Below are 19050 nucleotides of genomic sequence, written 5' to 3'. Positions count from 1 at the left end.
TTTTCAGTGAAAAAGTTAAATTGATTGACATCATATAGTTACATACCAAACATCTAGGCATGACTTACTTTGGAGAAATGTTGGTAGTGGAGCAAGTGATGCTTGTAAAAGTAAATATATTCATTTAATAATGGGCCTGTGTAAATAACATATGCCATTAAAATGACTCATTAAATATATTTGCTCTCTTAACTAGTTAACAAATTTCATGACAAAGGACAATGAGGAAAAAGCAACCATCTGTACAGACATCTCTGTGAACCACTGTAACATGACTGATTCTGCAATAAAATTACATTTCAGCTTTTCCTAGCTTAATACAGGATGTGATATTAACTGTGATTACATTTTCTGAGGAGTTCAGTAGTATTTTCTGGAGACTCAAAGTAATGAAGCACACTTTGTATTGTTGTGTCTTATTTTCATGTTCTAGGCCCCTCATAATTTACCTTGATGAGTGAGGTGAGATTTCTATGTTGACCTATCCCACAACTAACAATGCTGAACAGAAGTTGAAATGTACGTTAAAATGTTATTTAATTCTTCAAGTATAGAGATGTGGGTACTCTCACTGAAATTCAGAAGTTACTCTTGGAACCCGAACCTTCTCTCTGGCAGTATGGCAGCTCAGGAAGGAGGTTTTAATTCTCCTCCAAACAATACTTAGCTCCAGTGTATTTAAAACTGCGTTATGATACATCCATGACCCTTTCTCTGAACACAGTGAATGCACCTGTGTCTGTACAGGAATATATTAGTGCCTGTATGTGGTTTTGACACACAATGCTGCACATTTCTAGGCTGTTGTTTTTTTTCAGTCAAGGTCTATATAGCATAAAGCCAGAGTTACCATAAATAGTGATAAAATGTTAAGATCTCTTTGAATGTTTCCTTTATTTCCTCTTTATTTCTCAGACAGTTGGTTGAGTTTCCTCATTTCTCATGGAGCAGGCTTTGTCTTACTTTGATGTTTGTGGTTTTGTCTTCTTTGTGTTGCACACTGTGTTGGACAGCTTCTGTTAACCCAAAACGTGGCTTTCTGAGCCACAGTCAGATACCCTGCTTCAGGCCATGCACCTGGAGAATCCCCATTTTTGGTGACACAGGCTGTTCTGGGTACAGGGGCGAGGTTTCTTCTGGCTGGCATATGCTGCCAAACCTTCCTGGTGCGATGCACCTGGATGATCTCTGTTGTGTGGGGGAGATCTTGGAAGCAGGAGGGTCTGTTGGGGAAGGATTTAGAGTAGCAGTGTAGCAGGAGCTGAAGGGCAGCTGTGGAAGCTTCATGCAGCCTGTGTGACACCTTCAGGTCTGTGACCAACTCTCAGAAGCCCAAATGTGCTTCACGTGGGCCACTTCAAGGCTGGAATCCTGGCCAGACGGACAAAAGCCCTTTACATCTCAACAGGAGTGGGATTTCATGCCAGAAACACTTTCTAAAACGGTGACAAAGCTGGTTTAGTTCTGCCTACCTGTAGATTCACATTTACACTATTTTTAGCATTTATGCAAGATTTGTTGCTCTTCTAGATTGTAGCCAAAATTTTTAGTTCCAATGGAGTTTGAAGTGGTCTAAGTAATGTTGTGCTGAATCTAAGTGATAGCTCAGTGAGATGCAGTTAACACAGCTCTGCAGCATTAAGAGTCGTTAGCAAAACATGAGCCTGCCTACCAAAATGTTTACAGTTTGCCAGAACCCACTCCAGTGTGTGTTTTTATCACTTCTGAACCGTCAATTCCAGAACACCTGTTAGCCTCAGAAATCCACACAAATTATTGGAAGAAGTACTGTTTCAAAAAGGATTAAATTTTATATTCCTCTGCATGTGGCATATTTTTCTCCCTCTACCTGACACTGAAATATGAAGAGTAATTTAGGCCACAATAACCAGGCACTGCAGCTTTTGAAGACCGTTTTTCCCTGTCTTCGCCAGCCTTTGGGGAAGCAAGCATCTGTATGGCCCTGTGGTGAATTATATCAGGCAATCAGACCGGGTTATCAGCAAAAAGGAGGTTTCTGCCCAATCAGTCCCCCTTCTCATCACTACCAATGTCCTGCACCTGTTCTCAACACTTTTACAAGATGCTGAAACAAGTTCAGGGTGGGTATCTACAATCAGCCACCTGTTTCCTATTAATCTCCCAACAGACTCCCTAAATTGGCCTCTCATGTTAGTGCCTGCTGCCTCACTCAGCTGCTCTTTGTGTTTCTGATTGTAACTGGTGTGGACCCATTTTGTCTTGAAGACTGGCTGGATAATTCGGCATATGCTTTTCTTAGTCCCGAGTTCAGGTTTGTTCTTTTTATCTTCCCTGTTTTGTTGTATCTTTGGATTCTGCCTGCTGTTGTGGTTTCTCACTGGACCTTTCCTCTAGTCTCACACACTTTTGGCTCTACTTCATTATATGGTGTTCCTGATGTTTGGGGTGGTCTTTGACCATCCTATTGCCTCGTTCTTTGGGCTAGTATATTCCTCTGGCTGTTCTGGTGGTTGGCATCTTATCCACGTTTAGTTTTTATTTTTTTTCTAACTGTATTCCTGCACCGAGCATGAAGCATCTCATGGGAGGCACATGGTGATATGAGAAACTGCTGCTACCATCCTTCTATGATGTTCTTCTCAAGGGGCCTTTGCATTAATGTTTCCCTGGCCATGATCTGAGCACGTCATCTTTGTGGCTGAGGACCGAAAACACACAGCGCTATTTAGAGGTGTGGGAGGGCATCCAAGCCTTCTGGCTCGCTCGCCCAGTGCCCTCTACCCGGGAACACCTGGCAAGGCTGGCCCGTGCCCGGCGGGCGGGTCGCGTAGCGCCCGGGGCTGCGGCCGGTTCGGCCCCGCTCCGCAGCGCAGTTTCCGGGAGCCGCGGGCAGGTGAGGAGGCGGCGGCCGCGGGCGGAGCGGAGCGGCCGCTATGAGGCTGCTGCTGCTCGCGTGTCTCCGAGCACAGACCGGCAACGCCACCACGGCCGCTAGGATTCAGTAAGTGCCCGCCGCGCTGCGAGGAGGGATGCGCTGCGCGCTCCCCGCGGGGCTGCGGCGGCGGCGAGGAGGCGGCCCCGGCCCCGCGCTGCCCCTCGCAGCCGCCCCAGCGGGCAGGGGCCCAGCGGGGCCGGGCAGGGGCGGCGGGGCCCGCCCGCCATGCATTGCCCGCGCCGGCGCACGGAGGCGGCTCCGCCGAGCCGGGGGTGTGCGGGGGGCGGCGGCCGAGCCACCCGGCAGGTCCGGGGACGCCGCGGGGACCGCCCCCGCTGCGGCGCTGCCCGGCGCCCGCCGTGCCCTCCCGGCGCCCGCCGTGCCCGCGGGGCAGCGGCAGCCGGCGGCTCCCCAAAGCGCTGCGTGCGGGCCGCTCGGCTGGCTGGCTGGCTGGCTGGCTGCTCTCGCGGGGTGCCCCGGGTCCCTGGGCAGCCGCCCCGCGCAGCCTGGCACAGCCCGTGGCGGTCAGCGGTTTCCCGAGGCTGCCGCCCTGGGAAATGGCCAGGACGGGCCAGACGGCAGCGGGAAGGGCAGGAGGCAGCTCCCGAGGCAGGGTCTGTGCCGGAGCCGTGCCGCAGCAGCAGCTGTGCAGGAGCCGCTCCAGTGGCTGCCCTTGCTGGGGGGTTCGACATGCGGCTCTCGTGGGGATGACGGACACAGGGCTGCAGTGCTGGGAAATTGCAGGGGCTAACAGAACGGCAAAAATATTCCTAATGTCCCCATTTAACTTCTTCTGTGACGTGGAGAAAGGACGTGGCTGACAGCATCGCTGAGGGCTTCACTGTGCATTGAGCTATAAAAAAAATAAGTCCCTATAAAAATGAAACAATTTCCCACTGTTTTTGTCCTCTTGAGGCCCAAAATAATGGTTTGGTTTTACCTTCTCTGAAAGTCATCCACAGTTTAATTATTTTCCTTAGGATGAATCTCCTGGGATAGCCTTCTGCTATTACCAGTTTTCCCTGTGCTTGATGTGTGTATTATTTCATGTGTAATGTTATGCATAGAAACATCCACAGACATTAGGTTTTCACACTGCTTGTGTCATACCAAGTGCAGCCTTAGACTTCTGCAGGGCTGCTCTATTATACAAGGTACTGATAGAACATATCTGCTGGTCCTGTCATGTCACCCAGGCACTGAAGATACAAAGCAAGGGGAGTATAAAGACCAGAAAAGCTGAAGGTTTTGATATTTTAAAACAATAATTGTTACTAAAATATTGAGACAAAACAAGTAGATTCTTAGGTATATACATATGCATATTTTTATGCCTGTACATATCAGCAGAGTTCCTGTGTGGTGGTTTCTGTGGCATTCCGCATTTCCTTTCATATCTTACTCTTTGCTCTCGCTGGGTAATACACAACTAGTTATTCTTGGGGACATCACTGCTCATTTTTCCTCTGTAAGGTTATTTACCTTTACAAATTAAATATTTACTTACCTTCTTCCAATTCCACTTTGAGGAAAGTCAGACAAACGTTTAGACTGTGGAGCAGTTCAGAGCTAATCTAGTGGAAAGCAGGTTTTGCATTCTCTCTAGTTAAAATAAGTCTGAATAAGCCAGAAAAACAAACCTTCACAGATTCTGTCAAACTGTCTTTTAATTACACTGAGTGTATGTGATGTGTGAGCACACTGCACTGAGGTACAGTCCTTAGCAAGGTGCCTTTACTTGAGTCATGGCAACCAGCAGTTGTGGTGGCTCTAACTGTAACATGTGATGGTGGCCAAAAATAACGAGTTTTAGGATGAAAGGGCATAGAGTTGGTGAGCTACAGCAGCTCAGCTGGCAGATGGTTTAACATATAACCACGTTAATGCAGCTGTTTGCAGCTGTGTGAACACATCTCCAGTGACCTGTATGGAGCACAGCAACCCACTGCAGCATCCTGTTGCTTCCCGGGAGTACCATACACAAAGTGTGGGAATTCCTTACACAAAGTGGATGCTGTTTTCTTATGCACAGAGACCTTCAAACAGAAAGAAAATAGCGAGTGAAAGATAAACTTAATTCATGTTCACAATAAAGCTGGGTAAAGGATTCTAACAGAAGTAGTGTTTGAGAGTTAGTAGCTTGTGTCATGCTCAGTTCCTGTCTTGTCACCTGCTGTAAATGTTGAAATAATGTAAATGAACCTGTTCAGGGAAAGAAAACAATTCTGATCAGGGAAAAAGCAAAGAGTATTAGCTAGCAATTAAGTCCATCTTCCTGACTAAAAGGCTACTCAGGTCATCACTGAAACCGTCCTGTGCAGATATTTCCATCCAGTATTGGTTTCCTTAAGACTTTATGCCATTAAAAAACCTGGAAAGCCATATGTTTGACCAAAGGGTTGGGCATGTTACTTTTAACACTGATCTGCCACACCTGAGGTTATGTGCACGTGGTAAATTTTGTATCATGTATGTTAATACACATAAAATGCGTATTCCAATTAATATTTGGCTACAGTTGTATCTGCATACAAGCTTAGGAATTTATTTGTTCAATTTTTTTTTTAATATTGAACTTTTGGTTAAATATAAATGAAACAATGACATTGTCTCCAGGTTGAACACTTGCCAGCATAGTTTAATTTTATGGCTTAATATCACAGTGTATACTCTGTTTATGATATTACAGCTTTTTCAATAACTGCTTCGTCTTTTCATAAATAAGATATTCATTTCCTGGGTTTAAAGTAAGTGGTGACAAAGGTACCAGAATCTAATTTGGCTAAAAATCAACTTGCTAAAACAAGTGCTATAATGAATGTGCTGTGGGCTTTATTCCTATTGGTGTGCATAATCTTTAATCACCTTAAAAAATATGAGCAAAGAATAAAGAGCAAGCAAAAGTCCTTGTTTAGGCTGCCATTGTTCAGCCTTAGAAATGAGATCAAACCGGGTGTCAAGGAAGAAAAGAAATTAATCTTCCCTGCCCCTTGAAATGTTTTGTTCATCTTTTATTACTTGGTAGTAAGGAGGAATAGAAATCTGGAATTAATAGGTTAATTAGAAGGATTTAGATTAAGTATTTTGCCAATATGTAAACATTTTCTGGAGAGGGAGAAATTGTTTTGGTTCTCATTAAGTGGCCAGTTGAGACAGCCATTCTGTAAATCTCCAGGTAATCAGCTGCAAGAGAATTAAAAACACAAGTTCAGGGACACTTATCATTCCTCTTGACAATTGTTTTTTAGATTAGACATTTATTGGAGTAATTCTGAGCCCAGACATTTCATCTTCCCCTGTCTGCCAGTGTTACAATCCCAGGGGAGCGCTCCCAGGGCAGGGAATGCTCCTCTCCTCGTGGCAGGTGTGGGAGCTCCTGCACCTCCCTGTGTGGGTTTGCTCAGGTGCTGGGAGGTCTCTGCTGGCTCTGCAGGGCCGTTCCCAGAGCAGGAGCCTGCAGGGCAGGTGTTCATCTGCACCTGTGCATGAGCTGCCATCATTGACAGGGCCTGCCCTCGCTGCTGCTGCTGCTCCCCGGAACGGCCAGCGCTGCAAAACCATGTATAACCCCGGCCTTTGTTCCTTCCAAAGCTCAGTTACTGACTTCAGAACACAGAGAGAGAAGGAGTTGGTCACCTTCTTTGCTCACATTTTTAATTTCTGTGATTCACAGTGAATTTTATTCATACTTCATTGATGGCAATACAATTAATTAATTAATGCAATGCAATTTGTCTGTGTTGTCATAAGGGGAAGTTTGAGAGGGAAATAAAATGAAGGACATGTTGTTTTAATGAGTATGATAAAATAAGATCATTGACAAAGAAAACAGAAGATCAAGCAGGGTTTCAGCTCTTGTAATTTGATGAGCTTCAGTGGGAACTGTGAGTATTCAGGTCTGGCCAAGTTTATAAGAGGCAGTGGAATGACTCTGCTCACTTAACAAGCTCTGAATTGTGCCATATACGTTTAACAGTAGCTGGTGCACAGCTGCTGTGCAAAACAGACAGCTGAGGGAAAGAGATAATTAATATTTTTGGATGAAGCCTATTTTGTGCCATTCAAAAAGTGTCAGTGTATCCACCTACCAGGAACTTTTTGGAAATCAAACATTCTTTGTCTGCAAGTAATTCCATTAAATCAGTATCAGCTGAAATTTAGAACGTAAATGTTTCTGAGAGGTAGACATCACATAAAAGAGAGCAAGTTTCACAACCATAATACCTTAGAACTAAGCACACTTTTAACTCCTGTGCCTTCTCATCAGCCAGGCTGTGTTTGGAACTCTAAAACTGTTTCCTGATATGAAAACCTGTGTTGAGGGAGGGAAGACTGCTAGCCAGGAAAAGTGAGAAGTAGTGATCAATAATGTAGGGAATAAAAAATTAAACATTGTAAAACATCACTTGGCATTTCATAGATATGTTAGAGAAAAATGCTTTTTCTATAGAAATCTCAAAGCAGAAATGTGTCAGAAAAGGGTTGTACCTTTTAGCAGGATCTCTCTGCACACAGAATAGATCCAGAGAACACACTTGGAAATTTCACTTGTAAGCTTTGTGATTTCCAAAGAGTATAAAAGATATACCAAATAAAAGATAAATTCATTTCCTGAATGCTAAAATGAGTAGGACTGGAAAATACTTTGTCCAGTATTCAAGTGTGTATAAATACCACAGTGTAAGCAGTGACCAGTATAATGTACTGTGATAAATGCTCTTTCACATTCATTGAATGGCTAAAGTTTTCCCTGATGCTTTCTGCCTAGGAAAACATCCAAAATCTGGGATCTGACAGCTCAACTCCATTTTAGAAAGAACATTCTCCTCAAGTCGTGGCATTGGCTTCCATGAGAGTTTCAGTAGAAGGGGAAAATATGGCAAGGCAAATTCTAGATGCAGGCAATAATCACTATTTGTTAAGACACTTGGAAATTTATCTCCTATATTAAGAACTGTGATAGAGAGAAAATGTAGCCTTGAGATCTAGCATTTTCAGTGTTGTCTTTGATTCCCAGACAGAAGGAGCTGTGTTAATTTTTATTTTTCATTCAGAAAGTATTTGTTTATGAAATGGCAAAATAATGTGAATACACAGTTGCCAGGAGGAGAAAAGATATGGATAATATGTCTCTTCTGTCTTGGCTTCATTCAGGGACATCTGTGACTTCATAGACAGATCAGTCTTCAAAAAAAATCTCCTGCAATAACTCTCTAATCATGTTCCTTAGTAACAGCATATGTGTGAAAATCATAGTCTGCTTTTTTTGGTTATAAAGATGAAAAGTCATTTAGAAAATATGAAAATATCACTGTATCAGTACTTAAATGCTACCCAATAACTCTGCTTCTACACACATGTATTTCCATATATGTATAATTTGAAGCCTGTGACTAATGATATCAAACTCAGTGCAATGTTTAGGGGATTAAGGCCTCTTTAAATATGGGAATTTGACTTATTCTGGGAATATTTGGTAATTTTTCCATCAAAAGATGCAATTTTTATACATGCTCCTGAGTAGAATAAAAATCTGTAAAAAAAAAAAAAAACACACTTTGAAGTAGTAGAGGTAATCCACAATTGCTGAGCCTTGGGACACTTGAGGGAGTCCCTCTGTATTTACTGCAGAAACAGCTGTCATTCCCCAGTGAGATTTGGAGCTGTGGAAACTGTGGAGGAAAAGTAGTCATCCCTAGTATATTTAAAAAAGAAGACACTTTTGACTGGAATTCCTGGCTGAGTTTCTTGATTCCTGATGTCCTGAGAGAGTTATTTTCAAATTAATTGTAATATGCAAACATATTGCTTGTACATGATAGTGATTTATGGTAATTAGAACACTGATGGGAAAAAGTCCTTTTAGGCTATTTAATGAGCACCTGTGAAATTATGGAATGCATGCACGAGCATCCCAAGTATTTGCCCGAGAGATTTTCATTCCACAGCTGGGAGATTTGGGCATCATTATCTGGATATAAATTGAGAATCTCTTTCAAGAGGAAGGCAGGTACTTGGAACCAGTTCATGGGGCAACTGGTGTTAATAATGGCTCAATCATGTAAATAAGGAGCTTAAAATGTGGCTGTATTTTATTATTTATTAGTATTTATTGTAATTTATTGGTCTTGTTTTGAACAGTGGAATTAAATTTAAAAGGAGTTTCTTCTTAGGATAAGGAAGAAATCCAGCACCATATGTTGTGCCAATGGCGCTCTCTGAGATACAGCGCTGACACATTCCTTCCAAGGCCTCCAGACATTTTACAGCACTTTTAGCACCAATTTCTGCAGTAATGACTAACTTCTGCAGGACAGAAAATTACATTTCTTGGGAGGCTATGAAATTATCAGGAAATGAAGGCAATGTTATCCGGGAAGCCGATGAGTTAGCAGGACGTTAATGCCAGAACAATTAATACACAATGAGAAATAAATCAGCTGGAACAATATGGAATAAGCAGAAAGCGTTCTTGTGGTGTTTTTATGATACTGAGATTGTAAACACTCCATGTCAGCAGACACAGTGTGCTCCTTTCCATCCAAACACAGATTTTCCCCTGTATGTATTTTGGCTGATGTTCTCGGGAACAGTGGTAACTGATTCTGGTTTCGTTGAGAGGAGTAAAGCTGTCTGTAATCAATCAGTTTCTTCACTCTGGCAGTCTTTGCACCAATGTTTTAATATGAGGAACCATTGTATATAAAGCTGAATGGGTAAACTGACACTAAGCGGGGTTTGTTGTTGGATTTGTTTGTGGATTTTTGTTTTTGGCAACTGAGATTTTTAAAACAGGCTGTGAAGGTATTTGTGTAATTACTTCTGTGTGGTTTTTTGCTTATACTTCAATTATCCTTTGCCTGGTTTATAAATGGGTGAGCAAAGACAAGAAGCAATTAAGCTCACAATCAAACAGAAAGGGAGCACAATTCAGCTCTCTTTTTCTTGATGTATTAATTTTTGATGTTTTGTATTTGTAGTAGCATTGACTAGCTGGACATATTTGTGCTTTCTTCACTTGGTGTCCTTTCTTCAGAGCAAGGGTCTGAGAATCTGCGAGAGCGAGGTCTGACACACTTCAAAAGGAGGGTTTCAGCATAATAAGTAGAAGCTCAGTCAGGAGGGGTCCTGGTTATCCCTCATTTCTGCTGATTGTCAGAAGTTATGTTGATAAGGCTTGGGCCATGGAGTGTTACACTGCCTGGAAGCATGCCTGTGGCTTCACAATGGTGAAGGTAACAAATATCTTCCAGGAAAAACCCAGCCTTGTAAATAGCTCCTGGTTGCTTGAACAAAAATAGCATAAAATTGAGTCTCAGAGTAGTTTGTTAAGGAAAACCGATTTGATTAAGCTTACTTAATATACTGCTGTGCCTATAACATTAATAGTGACTTCTTTTTCTATTTGTTTCAATAATGAAGGCATCATCTACATGCTGCAGGTCATATCTGTGTTCTTAAAGATGCTTTCATGTACGAAAGTCCAGCTGAAATAGCAGATCTGACCTCCACAGACAAGTTTGATGCAGCCCTGGCCATTCACCTTTATAAAGGAGGCAGACTTCTGCAAGGTAATCCTCTTTCTACTGTGCAATAAAAATACCTCTTAAAAAAGTACTGCAAGGGAAGAGAATGAATCCTAACTGTTACAAATGGCTATAAATGTATAAACCCCCACAGAATACCCTTGTTCTGTTTATCCACTTGAGCAAATGTTCCCAAATGCTACAAATCTTTCTCTGTGGGAGATCTGATACAGAGAGGAGAGAACTAAGTAAATGTACTTTTAAACCACATAGTGCTTTTCGTAATTAAGTCCTTTAACTGCACCAAGATAAGAGCATTATATTAACATTAGGATCCTTTCAGCAAATGTGCTCTTCCAGAGGACAATGGCTTGGCTAAGTAGAGCTGGGGTCACATGGAAGAAAGCAGAGAGGCTAATTTGATTTTTCTGCTCAAAAATGAGTCAGGGTTTTTTGACATGAAATAACATTCCTGTCATTCCTGTCAGCTAAACTGTAGGAGACAGGATGTTATCAGACAAATAATAAAATTTTCTTTTCTCTCTAGCCATGTAGAACAAAATTTTAGCCTGCCATTAATGATACACTAGAAGCACTGGCTTTCAAAATTACAGGCACCATCACCTACTGAAAGTGCAAGTGTGCATCTGGTTTTGAGACCACCTTTGTATTGTATAAATCTGTGTGCTGGAATAAAGGCACTTAATTTCATACTTTTCTCAGATCTCAGGGTGAGTTCTGTTGTCTTCATTTGGAGACTTCAGGAGTGCCCCCCCCCAGTTTGTTCTGGTGGGTTTGCAGAAAGCCTGAATTACAATGTCTGGTGTGCGTGGGTTTCTTTTGTTCCAAAGGAGCTCTGATTTCAGTAGGGACCTAAAATACAAATACAACAAATTAACAACAAAATAAGTCTGTAAAATGAGCTCTGCTAACATATGAGTTAAGACTTGTTGGAATATAGATATGATTGGTTTTTTTTACAATACTTGTTTTCGAAGAGGCTTCTGGAAAGTCTGAGAACCAATTTTTCTTTTGTTTTTTTTAGTTTTTTTTTTAAGGGGACCAAAAGATAAAGTTGAATTTTAACTGTTTATTGGAGTAAAATTTTATTGGAGTTTAACTTGCATGGCAATGCCCAAATGCTGTTGCTATAAGCTTTTCAAAATCCCAACTGACCTGAAAAGCCTGATACTTTACAAAAGCTCAGTAATTTAAATAAATCAGTTACACTGTTCTAAAAAGTATCAGCAAAGATACTGAAAGAAAAAACCAAAAATCTGTGAAAGGCAAGAGAGTAATAATAAGATTGATGAGATGATCACAGTCAAAGGGTAAAAGTTATTGCAGGCTTCTTGGAGGAAAGAAGTGATTCAGAGGGCATTCCTGACTCCTGTAACATTTAGAAATTTAGTGATTACACTCATCATTGCTGCCATAATACCCATCTGCTGGGCCTCATCCTGGAAATTTTGTTTACATGACCAGCACATGTAATAGATGGCATAATAGTTATTTACTTTTTTAATTTATTAAAGAGGTGATACATATTTTATATGGTATTACAGACAGTCTGTCTCTTGAGGATTAGAGACAGTGGTGCTTTGATAGTGCACATCAGTTCTCTTCACCTGCAAACATTAGAGTATAATATCAACAAATGCCAAGGAAATTCTCCAAGTAGCCAGAATGGTAATTAGTCTTTCATTCTTTTTGCTTGCTCTCTCATTTAGTAATGAGGAAATTAGCAATGCTAATAAACCCTGATCTTACAGCTCACTTAACTTTCAGAGATAAATGTGAAATATATAGTACATTTTCTGTCTTTATCAACATACTTTGTTTCCCATTTGGTTTGATGTCCTGTGAAAGTGCATAGTTATTGTGTGGGGGGGTTCCAGTGCCAAAAAAACCAAAAATTCAAGTTTCTCCAGGTTTCACAGATTTTTGCTCAGATATGTGGGTCAGTATTATCAATATACTTTTTCACTCCTAGTCATTAGCTTGACATCCTGGCCAACTGCTCATTGCAGTCATTGCTTTGCAGGTAGCAGAATTCCTTTTGGAATCATCTTTGGTGGGACAGATGTAAATGAAGATATCAAATGCCAAGAGAAGCGCCAGGTAATGGGAGCAGTGCTGGAGGAAGCCAGGTAAGAGCATCTGTGGAAGATTTATGGCAGGAAATTGCATTTTTGTAGTGGCAGATCTTTTAGGGAGTCATGACAAGGGAGTATTTTCAGGGTGTTTTAAAGTCTGGAAACGTTCTAGTGACATGTCAGTATAGGCATCAAATGTAGTTCAAGAACTGATCATAAACCAGAGGAAATTACTAAAAACCAAAAAGATTTTTGAGCATTTTTCATTGTTTCAACATCCCCAGAAAAGCAGTTTTCTCCTGAGTGGTCCAAAGGTCTGTTGACTTCAGCAGTGTTTGATCATGGCCATGGTGGGGGAGGAAACCTTTTTCTTGTTGGAAACAGCAGCTCAGAGCAGGATGGATTTTGGGTCAGGCAGAATCTGCAGCAGGCTTCTCTCTGCTGGGTTTATCTTTGCTGATACCACTCCATGTTCCAGCTATTATTGGCTCACTTAACACTGGCAGAGATGTGCTGCTCTGTCTGTAATCCCCTATAAAACGTGGTAAGTAAACAGATTTTAAAGACAGCACTTAATCACACTCATTGGAAAATCATTAGGGCATGTTCTTACGCCTCAGTGTGACTTGGAGGTGAAAGCAACTTAAGGTCCCACTCAAGAAAAAACTTAGATACTTGTTTACTTTTGTTATCAAATAATCAGAAGTTATTCTTTAAACAGGTCTGAAGGAAAAGAAAAATATATCTAATGTGTCACATAAATTTCAGCACTGTGCAAAATGAAAAATACATAAAATCGGGATCCCTGAGTGTGTCCATTTGATCCACCTCTGTTTAAAATATTAATATAGCTGTCACAAGCACAGCTGATACAGCTAACACAAACCCCGTGCTTTACTGAATGTTTTTTAATGATTTTAAGCTGGGAACCTGAAGTATACCTTAATAGCTTGAATTATCTATGATATTTCAAAATACATTACTGCATCCTTATGCAGTTTACAATATTTTCTCTTCTACAGGAAAAGTAACTCAGTTTTCTAGAAGTTATTCTGAATGTACCTCTTCTCCAGTAGCATCACTGGTGTTATTCATTGCATAGTTATGAAAAGAAACATTGATTTTTTTTTTCTTTATTGATTGCAGGGTTCTAAGCAGAAAGCATCATGAATTGTAGATTACTTGTCCAGTACAATATACCACCACATTCCATAAAACAAAGTATTGAACACTGTCTAGCCTTATGAGTGTTTCATTTTTAATAAAATTCCTCTAAATGGTGCTTGTACTCCTCTAGGGTAATTTTTTTCTATTGAACAGTATTTTGTAGACTTAGAAGCAACATCTTTTTATGCTTGTTAATGTGAGGTATTGAGAGTATAATTGCAAAATCTGGGAAGGGAGCATGTGCAACTTGACAAAACAAGCATTTGCAAAGGCTTTAGTAACCTTAAAGCTGTCAAGTTGTGTGTGTGAAATTCATTGCAGTACCATAAAGCACATCCTACAGAACAAATGTAAGGGAATAAGGTTTGTTTTAACAAACAAAAGTAGGAGTTATAATTCAGCATTTATGGGAATTCTAATGAATGATTGTGATTTCATGCCCTCAGATTATAACACAACATCTCCACCATGCCCACTACAGTGGCAGCCCACTACATACATATCTCAGACACCCCAGTTTGTTACTCACTGACAACTTTGACTGCTTAGAAACGAGGTGAGAACACTGAGGAAAGGTTTAAAATCCCTCTCCATTTGAATTAAACTCAGCTGCAGACAGTGGGCTGGGTATTGTCAAAGCACAGTATGAAATGAGGTGCAGTTCAGCTCCCTCCTTACGTCTGTTCTGGTTGGGAAAAGGGCTCCTGCAACCTGCAGTGAGGCAGGAGCAGGAAATGCCAGATTCCTACTGCAGCTGTGTGCATTGATCTGGCAGCTGTTCCCAGTATTTGGGGTTTCTCTTACTTTGAGAAATCCTCACTTCACCTTCCCAAGAGCTCTGAGTTGTAAAGCCTGAGGAGCTGCCATTGGTTTAACCACGATTTTCTGCTGAAACAAGTGGAAAGCCTGCTTTGTCTTTCATCTGGGATCAGTTTTATAAGCCTCTGATCTTAGTTCTTATCAAGATTTTTTCTGAAGTACTTTTTTTTTTATGTTTAAACACTTTAAGCAGATTGCAAAGCAATGCATTTTTGTCTGTTTCCCCAGGTTTGCAGTGGCTTTCACAGTGAAACTGAAGGAGCTGGCAGCAGCAGAGTGGGTATGTCTATGTGATGGTGGTAATGCTTACAGTATTAGCAACTCTGCGTCCTCCTGAAATGTTTTCTAGATAATGCTAGAGAATTGCAATAATCTTCATTGTTCCTAGTCCTGCTTTTCCTTTCAGAGAAAGCATTTCATGTTTATGTACTGCAACAGGTCAAATGGATCTGGCATTAAAAGCTGTTTGGTGTTAGAAGAGAGTGTAGAACAGTGTAGGAAGTGCTTCTCTGTAACATTTTAAACAAATCATTGTAACTGAATCTCTCCTGACACCAAATTGTTTCTTTTTGCATCGTTTACTAAACTATATGCTGACAAAATTCCTCTAGACAGCATTAGTTATACTCAAGAATTTGGAAGTGTAATTTGAAAATACTTGTTTTGTCAACCCTGGAAACAGAATGAACTTCTGAAGGTGAACTGCAGAGGTAAGTTTGATTTGCTGTGCTGAACCACAAAGAAGTGCCACTAGCACCAGATCCAGTGAGGGGCGAGCAGGAACCATTTGGGATAAAAACAGCCAGGCAGGACCTTCCTGCTGCAGGGAGGTGTTGGCTCCACTCACCTCACCTGGGGAAACATCAGCTGAAGCTGAGCAATAAATGCAAGAAGCTGAAAGTGCTTGGTATCTCTTCAGTTCTAATTTGCATTATAATATAATCATTAATGCACTCTTGCCTAAAAAAATCATCCCTGAGAGTGGAGCTTGCACAACACAACAGTACAATATACAACACCTTATTTTGGTATGAACTGATTTTTAAAACCTATTTGCATTAAAAGGGTACATGACCAGACATGGGATTTGGTGTTTCATTTTACAAATGTAATTTGATTTTAATAGTTACTACAATGAACTTGATGATGGGTAAATGTGAAAGGGCACAGCTTCTGTCATAGATCTTAAGCAAGAAAAGGACAGAAGTAACAGAGTGTAAGGAGAAGAAACAAAACTGAACTTTGAAGTAATTTCAAAATCAGCACCTCAAATGCTTTTAAGTACCAGACTTTGATTTTACCTAAACACTTGTGTACTCTGGGCCTGTGAGACTAATTCAGTGTTTTGGAGGTCTGTGGCAGACAGGGAATTGGAGTAAATCTGTCAAGTCCTAAACTGATCTCCCACCTGCTGACCTGTGCCTTAAATGCTGAGGTGTTGAGTTCCTGTTCTGCTGGGCCTTCATGTAAAGGCTGAGAGCAAATGCCACAGATTTGCTTTCAAGCAGTGAAGAACATGAACACATCCTTCCATACACAGGTCACAGGAAATTACTGCATTTTACATGTTAATTCACACTACTATGAACTGCCTTATTCCTCTAATGTGGGCTTTATTAGTTAAGATAGTCAATTAAGAATTTAAATTGCATACATGTAAGCAATTGCACTGCACTCAAAGGCTGTATCTCCCTACAAATTCTTTTCTATTACCCTTAATTATGAAGTATGTAACCCAGCACTTGCAATAATCTGTATTCCAAGTGAGTTTGAAATACTGTAAAAATCTTGTGCTTATGGTCAGTGTTTTATTTCAGTAGCATAAAACTGGTGCAGAAGAATTACCTAAGCCAGTTTTATCAGCATTCAATTTCATTTTCTGTTCTCCTCAAGCCCATTTAAAATAAAGAACATAGGAGAAAATTGATGTGTAAAGTGTGAACACACCTCTATGCCCTGCCCCACAGTATTCCTGCTATTTTCTTCTTGATGATCCAAGCCCTGCCAGGATTATATTTACTCACTGTGAGCCACTCGAGGGCCAGCAGGGCATGAAAGAAGATGCTTTTAACTTAAACTTCTTTTTGAAATTCGGTGGTTTTAGGGAGCTGAGGGCCTGTCTCAGCCAGCAGAGGGGAAGGCAGACCTGGGCAGGTGCCCCCTGCGAGGGCAGGGCTGGGGTCTGCTGCCCCTCTCTGCTTTTCCCACTTCTGTTTTCCTGTGTTTCTCTGTCTTGCTCGGTCCCAGCTCTCCCACTTGCACTGCAAAGTTAAATTCTGAAGCTGGCCTCCAGCTCTCAGTGCTGTCCCCGTTGTTTGCAAGGGGTTTTTTATCACTGGCAGATCCTGTGTAATTCAAAATGTTAGTCAGAGAAGGTCCAGTAATAAAAGTCATTTCAGTAATAAAATAATGTAATGATGTATTAAACTATTTTTATTATTTTTAAGTCTTTTGAACACAAAAGCTCATGTAGGTTCTGAAAGACAAAGTCCAAGGAATCCTCAGGCTTCCACTGTAGCACAGAGTTGTTTCTCCCCCACTTCATTCCCACGTGGATTTGCTGCTTTTTTTGTGTCGTTTTTGTGACATTGTTCATTCTGATTCTCAGAAACCACCTCCTTCCCATCTGTGAGCTGCCTGTAGATGACTTTTTAAGTGACCTCTTTTCTTTCAGTTTCTTTCCCAGGTTCATTTTTAGTAACTGCAGTGCCTGGGCAGGGGACTGAGGGGCAGCCACATAGGAGCAATAGGGAAAACCAAAATCTCTGCAATTTAAAACAAAATTACTTCTGTGACTTCCTATTTTCTGAGCTGACTGGTTCAAGAATTGGTTGCTTAGAATTTTGTTTCAGAATTAATTCTCTTTTCATTAAAGAAAAATGTATTCCACAAATCCACAGTTGGAGTTATAGAAAGATATTGAAATAGGAAATTGCTTCTTTAATCACCTAAATTAAATAACTAGCAGAGTAGCACTTCAGAAGTGATTTTGGAAGTGTAGTAATTACCTCTTTTACTACAGCTATTTTAAAATAATTTATTTTGCAATTTTTATTTGTGAATGTTCTGCAATAACTACCAGGCACCACTTTTCCTGTACAGGCAAGTCTATATATTTGATAGCAGTTTCTGAAACTGATATAAATTTTATTATGGATAAATATAAACTGGATTTTCAAAACCAGTCTTTTCAGACCAACAGGTTTTTTGGGAACTAGAGTCGATTTTTAGCTATACAGTTGAAATTTGTATTATTCCAGGAAAATAGGATCATGATCATAAGAAAGGATACAGAGACAAACTAAAAAATATATTTGTACTGATGTGGTAGTTGTGTTAATTGTAAAATTGATTCATTGATACTGTAAATGGTCACAATAAATGTAAATTACATTGCTGACTCTTGGCTTCTGGTGTTACTTAATGTATCCTTCTGATAGTTTGTTTTGATCTTTAATAGTTAAAAGAAAAGCACACTGATATGTATTTTGTGACTCTCTAGTTGTGGTTTTTTAGAAGATTGAACAGGCATTTTTATGTTGAACTATGGAAGTTATTTTTCTTCTCCTTCTCTTTAAAGCCAGATGCTAGGAAGAAAATATATGTCCAAAGTCAAGGTAAGAGCTTTGAAATACTGATTAAGACATCCAATTTCTTTGATTCATGTGTTTGGTACCTGTTTGTGTATCTGCCTTCTTTGCCCTGGACACATTTTCCTGAAATGGGCTGGGATTTGGGTGTTTTGCCATTGACATTAATTGAGGCATTTTTTCAGTCTCAGCCAAAATTTTCCACTCATTTGGTGCTTTTATAGGAGTTTCCCAGCTGCCTTACAGCAGGAATCAGAAAGGTTAGGTGACACTGAAGGCAGCACTGAGGTTTCTCCAAACACTACAGAAGTTTTTTGTGCTGAATAATTATTTTCTGAAACTCCAGACTCCTTTAAATGCTGCAAGTTGGATTTCCAACCTAATGACAGCCAACAAGTACATCACCCAAGGTACAGCACTTACTGAGCAGTCCAGGGAACACAACTCAGTATTTTAGGTGTGATGACCTAATTTTATTTATTTAAAAATGACTGTCTGTGGGTTCCAAAGCTCATTCCATTTCGTGGATTTCACTTTCAAAGAAAATAACATTCTTTTCCAAACTGTGCTGTTGAAATAACTCACTGTGGAGGCTGTTTAGCCCATATTTAGTTTATATTTAAGTCTCTTGTGAGGTAACAGTTAACTAAGAGATTAAATAAATTAACAAAATAGTTTCATTATTAAAATAATTAATCTTTAACATAAGGCAAAACAAATATATTAATATTCAGGATAAATTAATATTTAATTTGTATGTAAATTTAATTTACTTCCTTTTATATTAAGGGCTCTGGGTCCCAGGTGCCCTGTATCTGTTTTGGAGTAATGTGCTCCCTCAGATAACGTTATCTCATGTGGAGTTTTAAAAGGCCAAATTTAGCAGGGTTGTGTTGCTGAAGAAGTTCCAACACTGGCTGAGTGTACAAGATTTT

General features: G+C 40.4%; 1 protein-coding gene across 6 annotated transcripts in view; it reads left to right on the top strand.

The window, feature by feature from the left end:
* The first annotated feature begins 2336 nt into the window (after window positions 1-2336).
* The window catches only part of GLT1D1 (glycosyltransferase 1 domain containing 1), a 43785-nt gene continuing 27071 nt past the window's right edge, over window positions 2337-19050 (top strand). Inside the window, exons 1-5 of one of the 6 annotated variants that reach the window (XR_011155396.1) lie at window positions 2337-2983; window positions 10340-10488; window positions 12488-12593; window positions 14754-14805; window positions 18106-18142. Coding sequence is in view for 4 of the 6 variants with exons in the window: in XM_069030696.1 (XP_068886797.1) it covers window positions 2916-2983; window positions 10340-10488; window positions 12488-12593; window positions 14754-14805; window positions 18106-18142 (412 nt within the window). In the remaining 2 variants the exon portion in view is untranslated. Of the gene's footprint in view, window positions 2984-10339; window positions 10489-12487; window positions 12594-14152; window positions 14263-14753; window positions 14806-18105; window positions 18143-19050 lie in introns of those variants that run through there. The other 5 variants (XM_069030696.1, XM_069030697.1, XM_069030699.1 and 2 more) reach the window with 5 other exon arrangements.

Source organism: Aphelocoma coerulescens, chromosome 15 (genome assembly GCF_041296385.1).
Source record: "Aphelocoma coerulescens isolate FSJ_1873_10779 chromosome 15, UR_Acoe_1.0, whole genome shotgun sequence".
NCBI lineage: Eukaryota > Metazoa > Chordata > Aves > Passeriformes > Corvidae > Aphelocoma > Aphelocoma coerulescens.
This window is presented reverse-complemented; position numbering and strand designations above follow the sequence as displayed.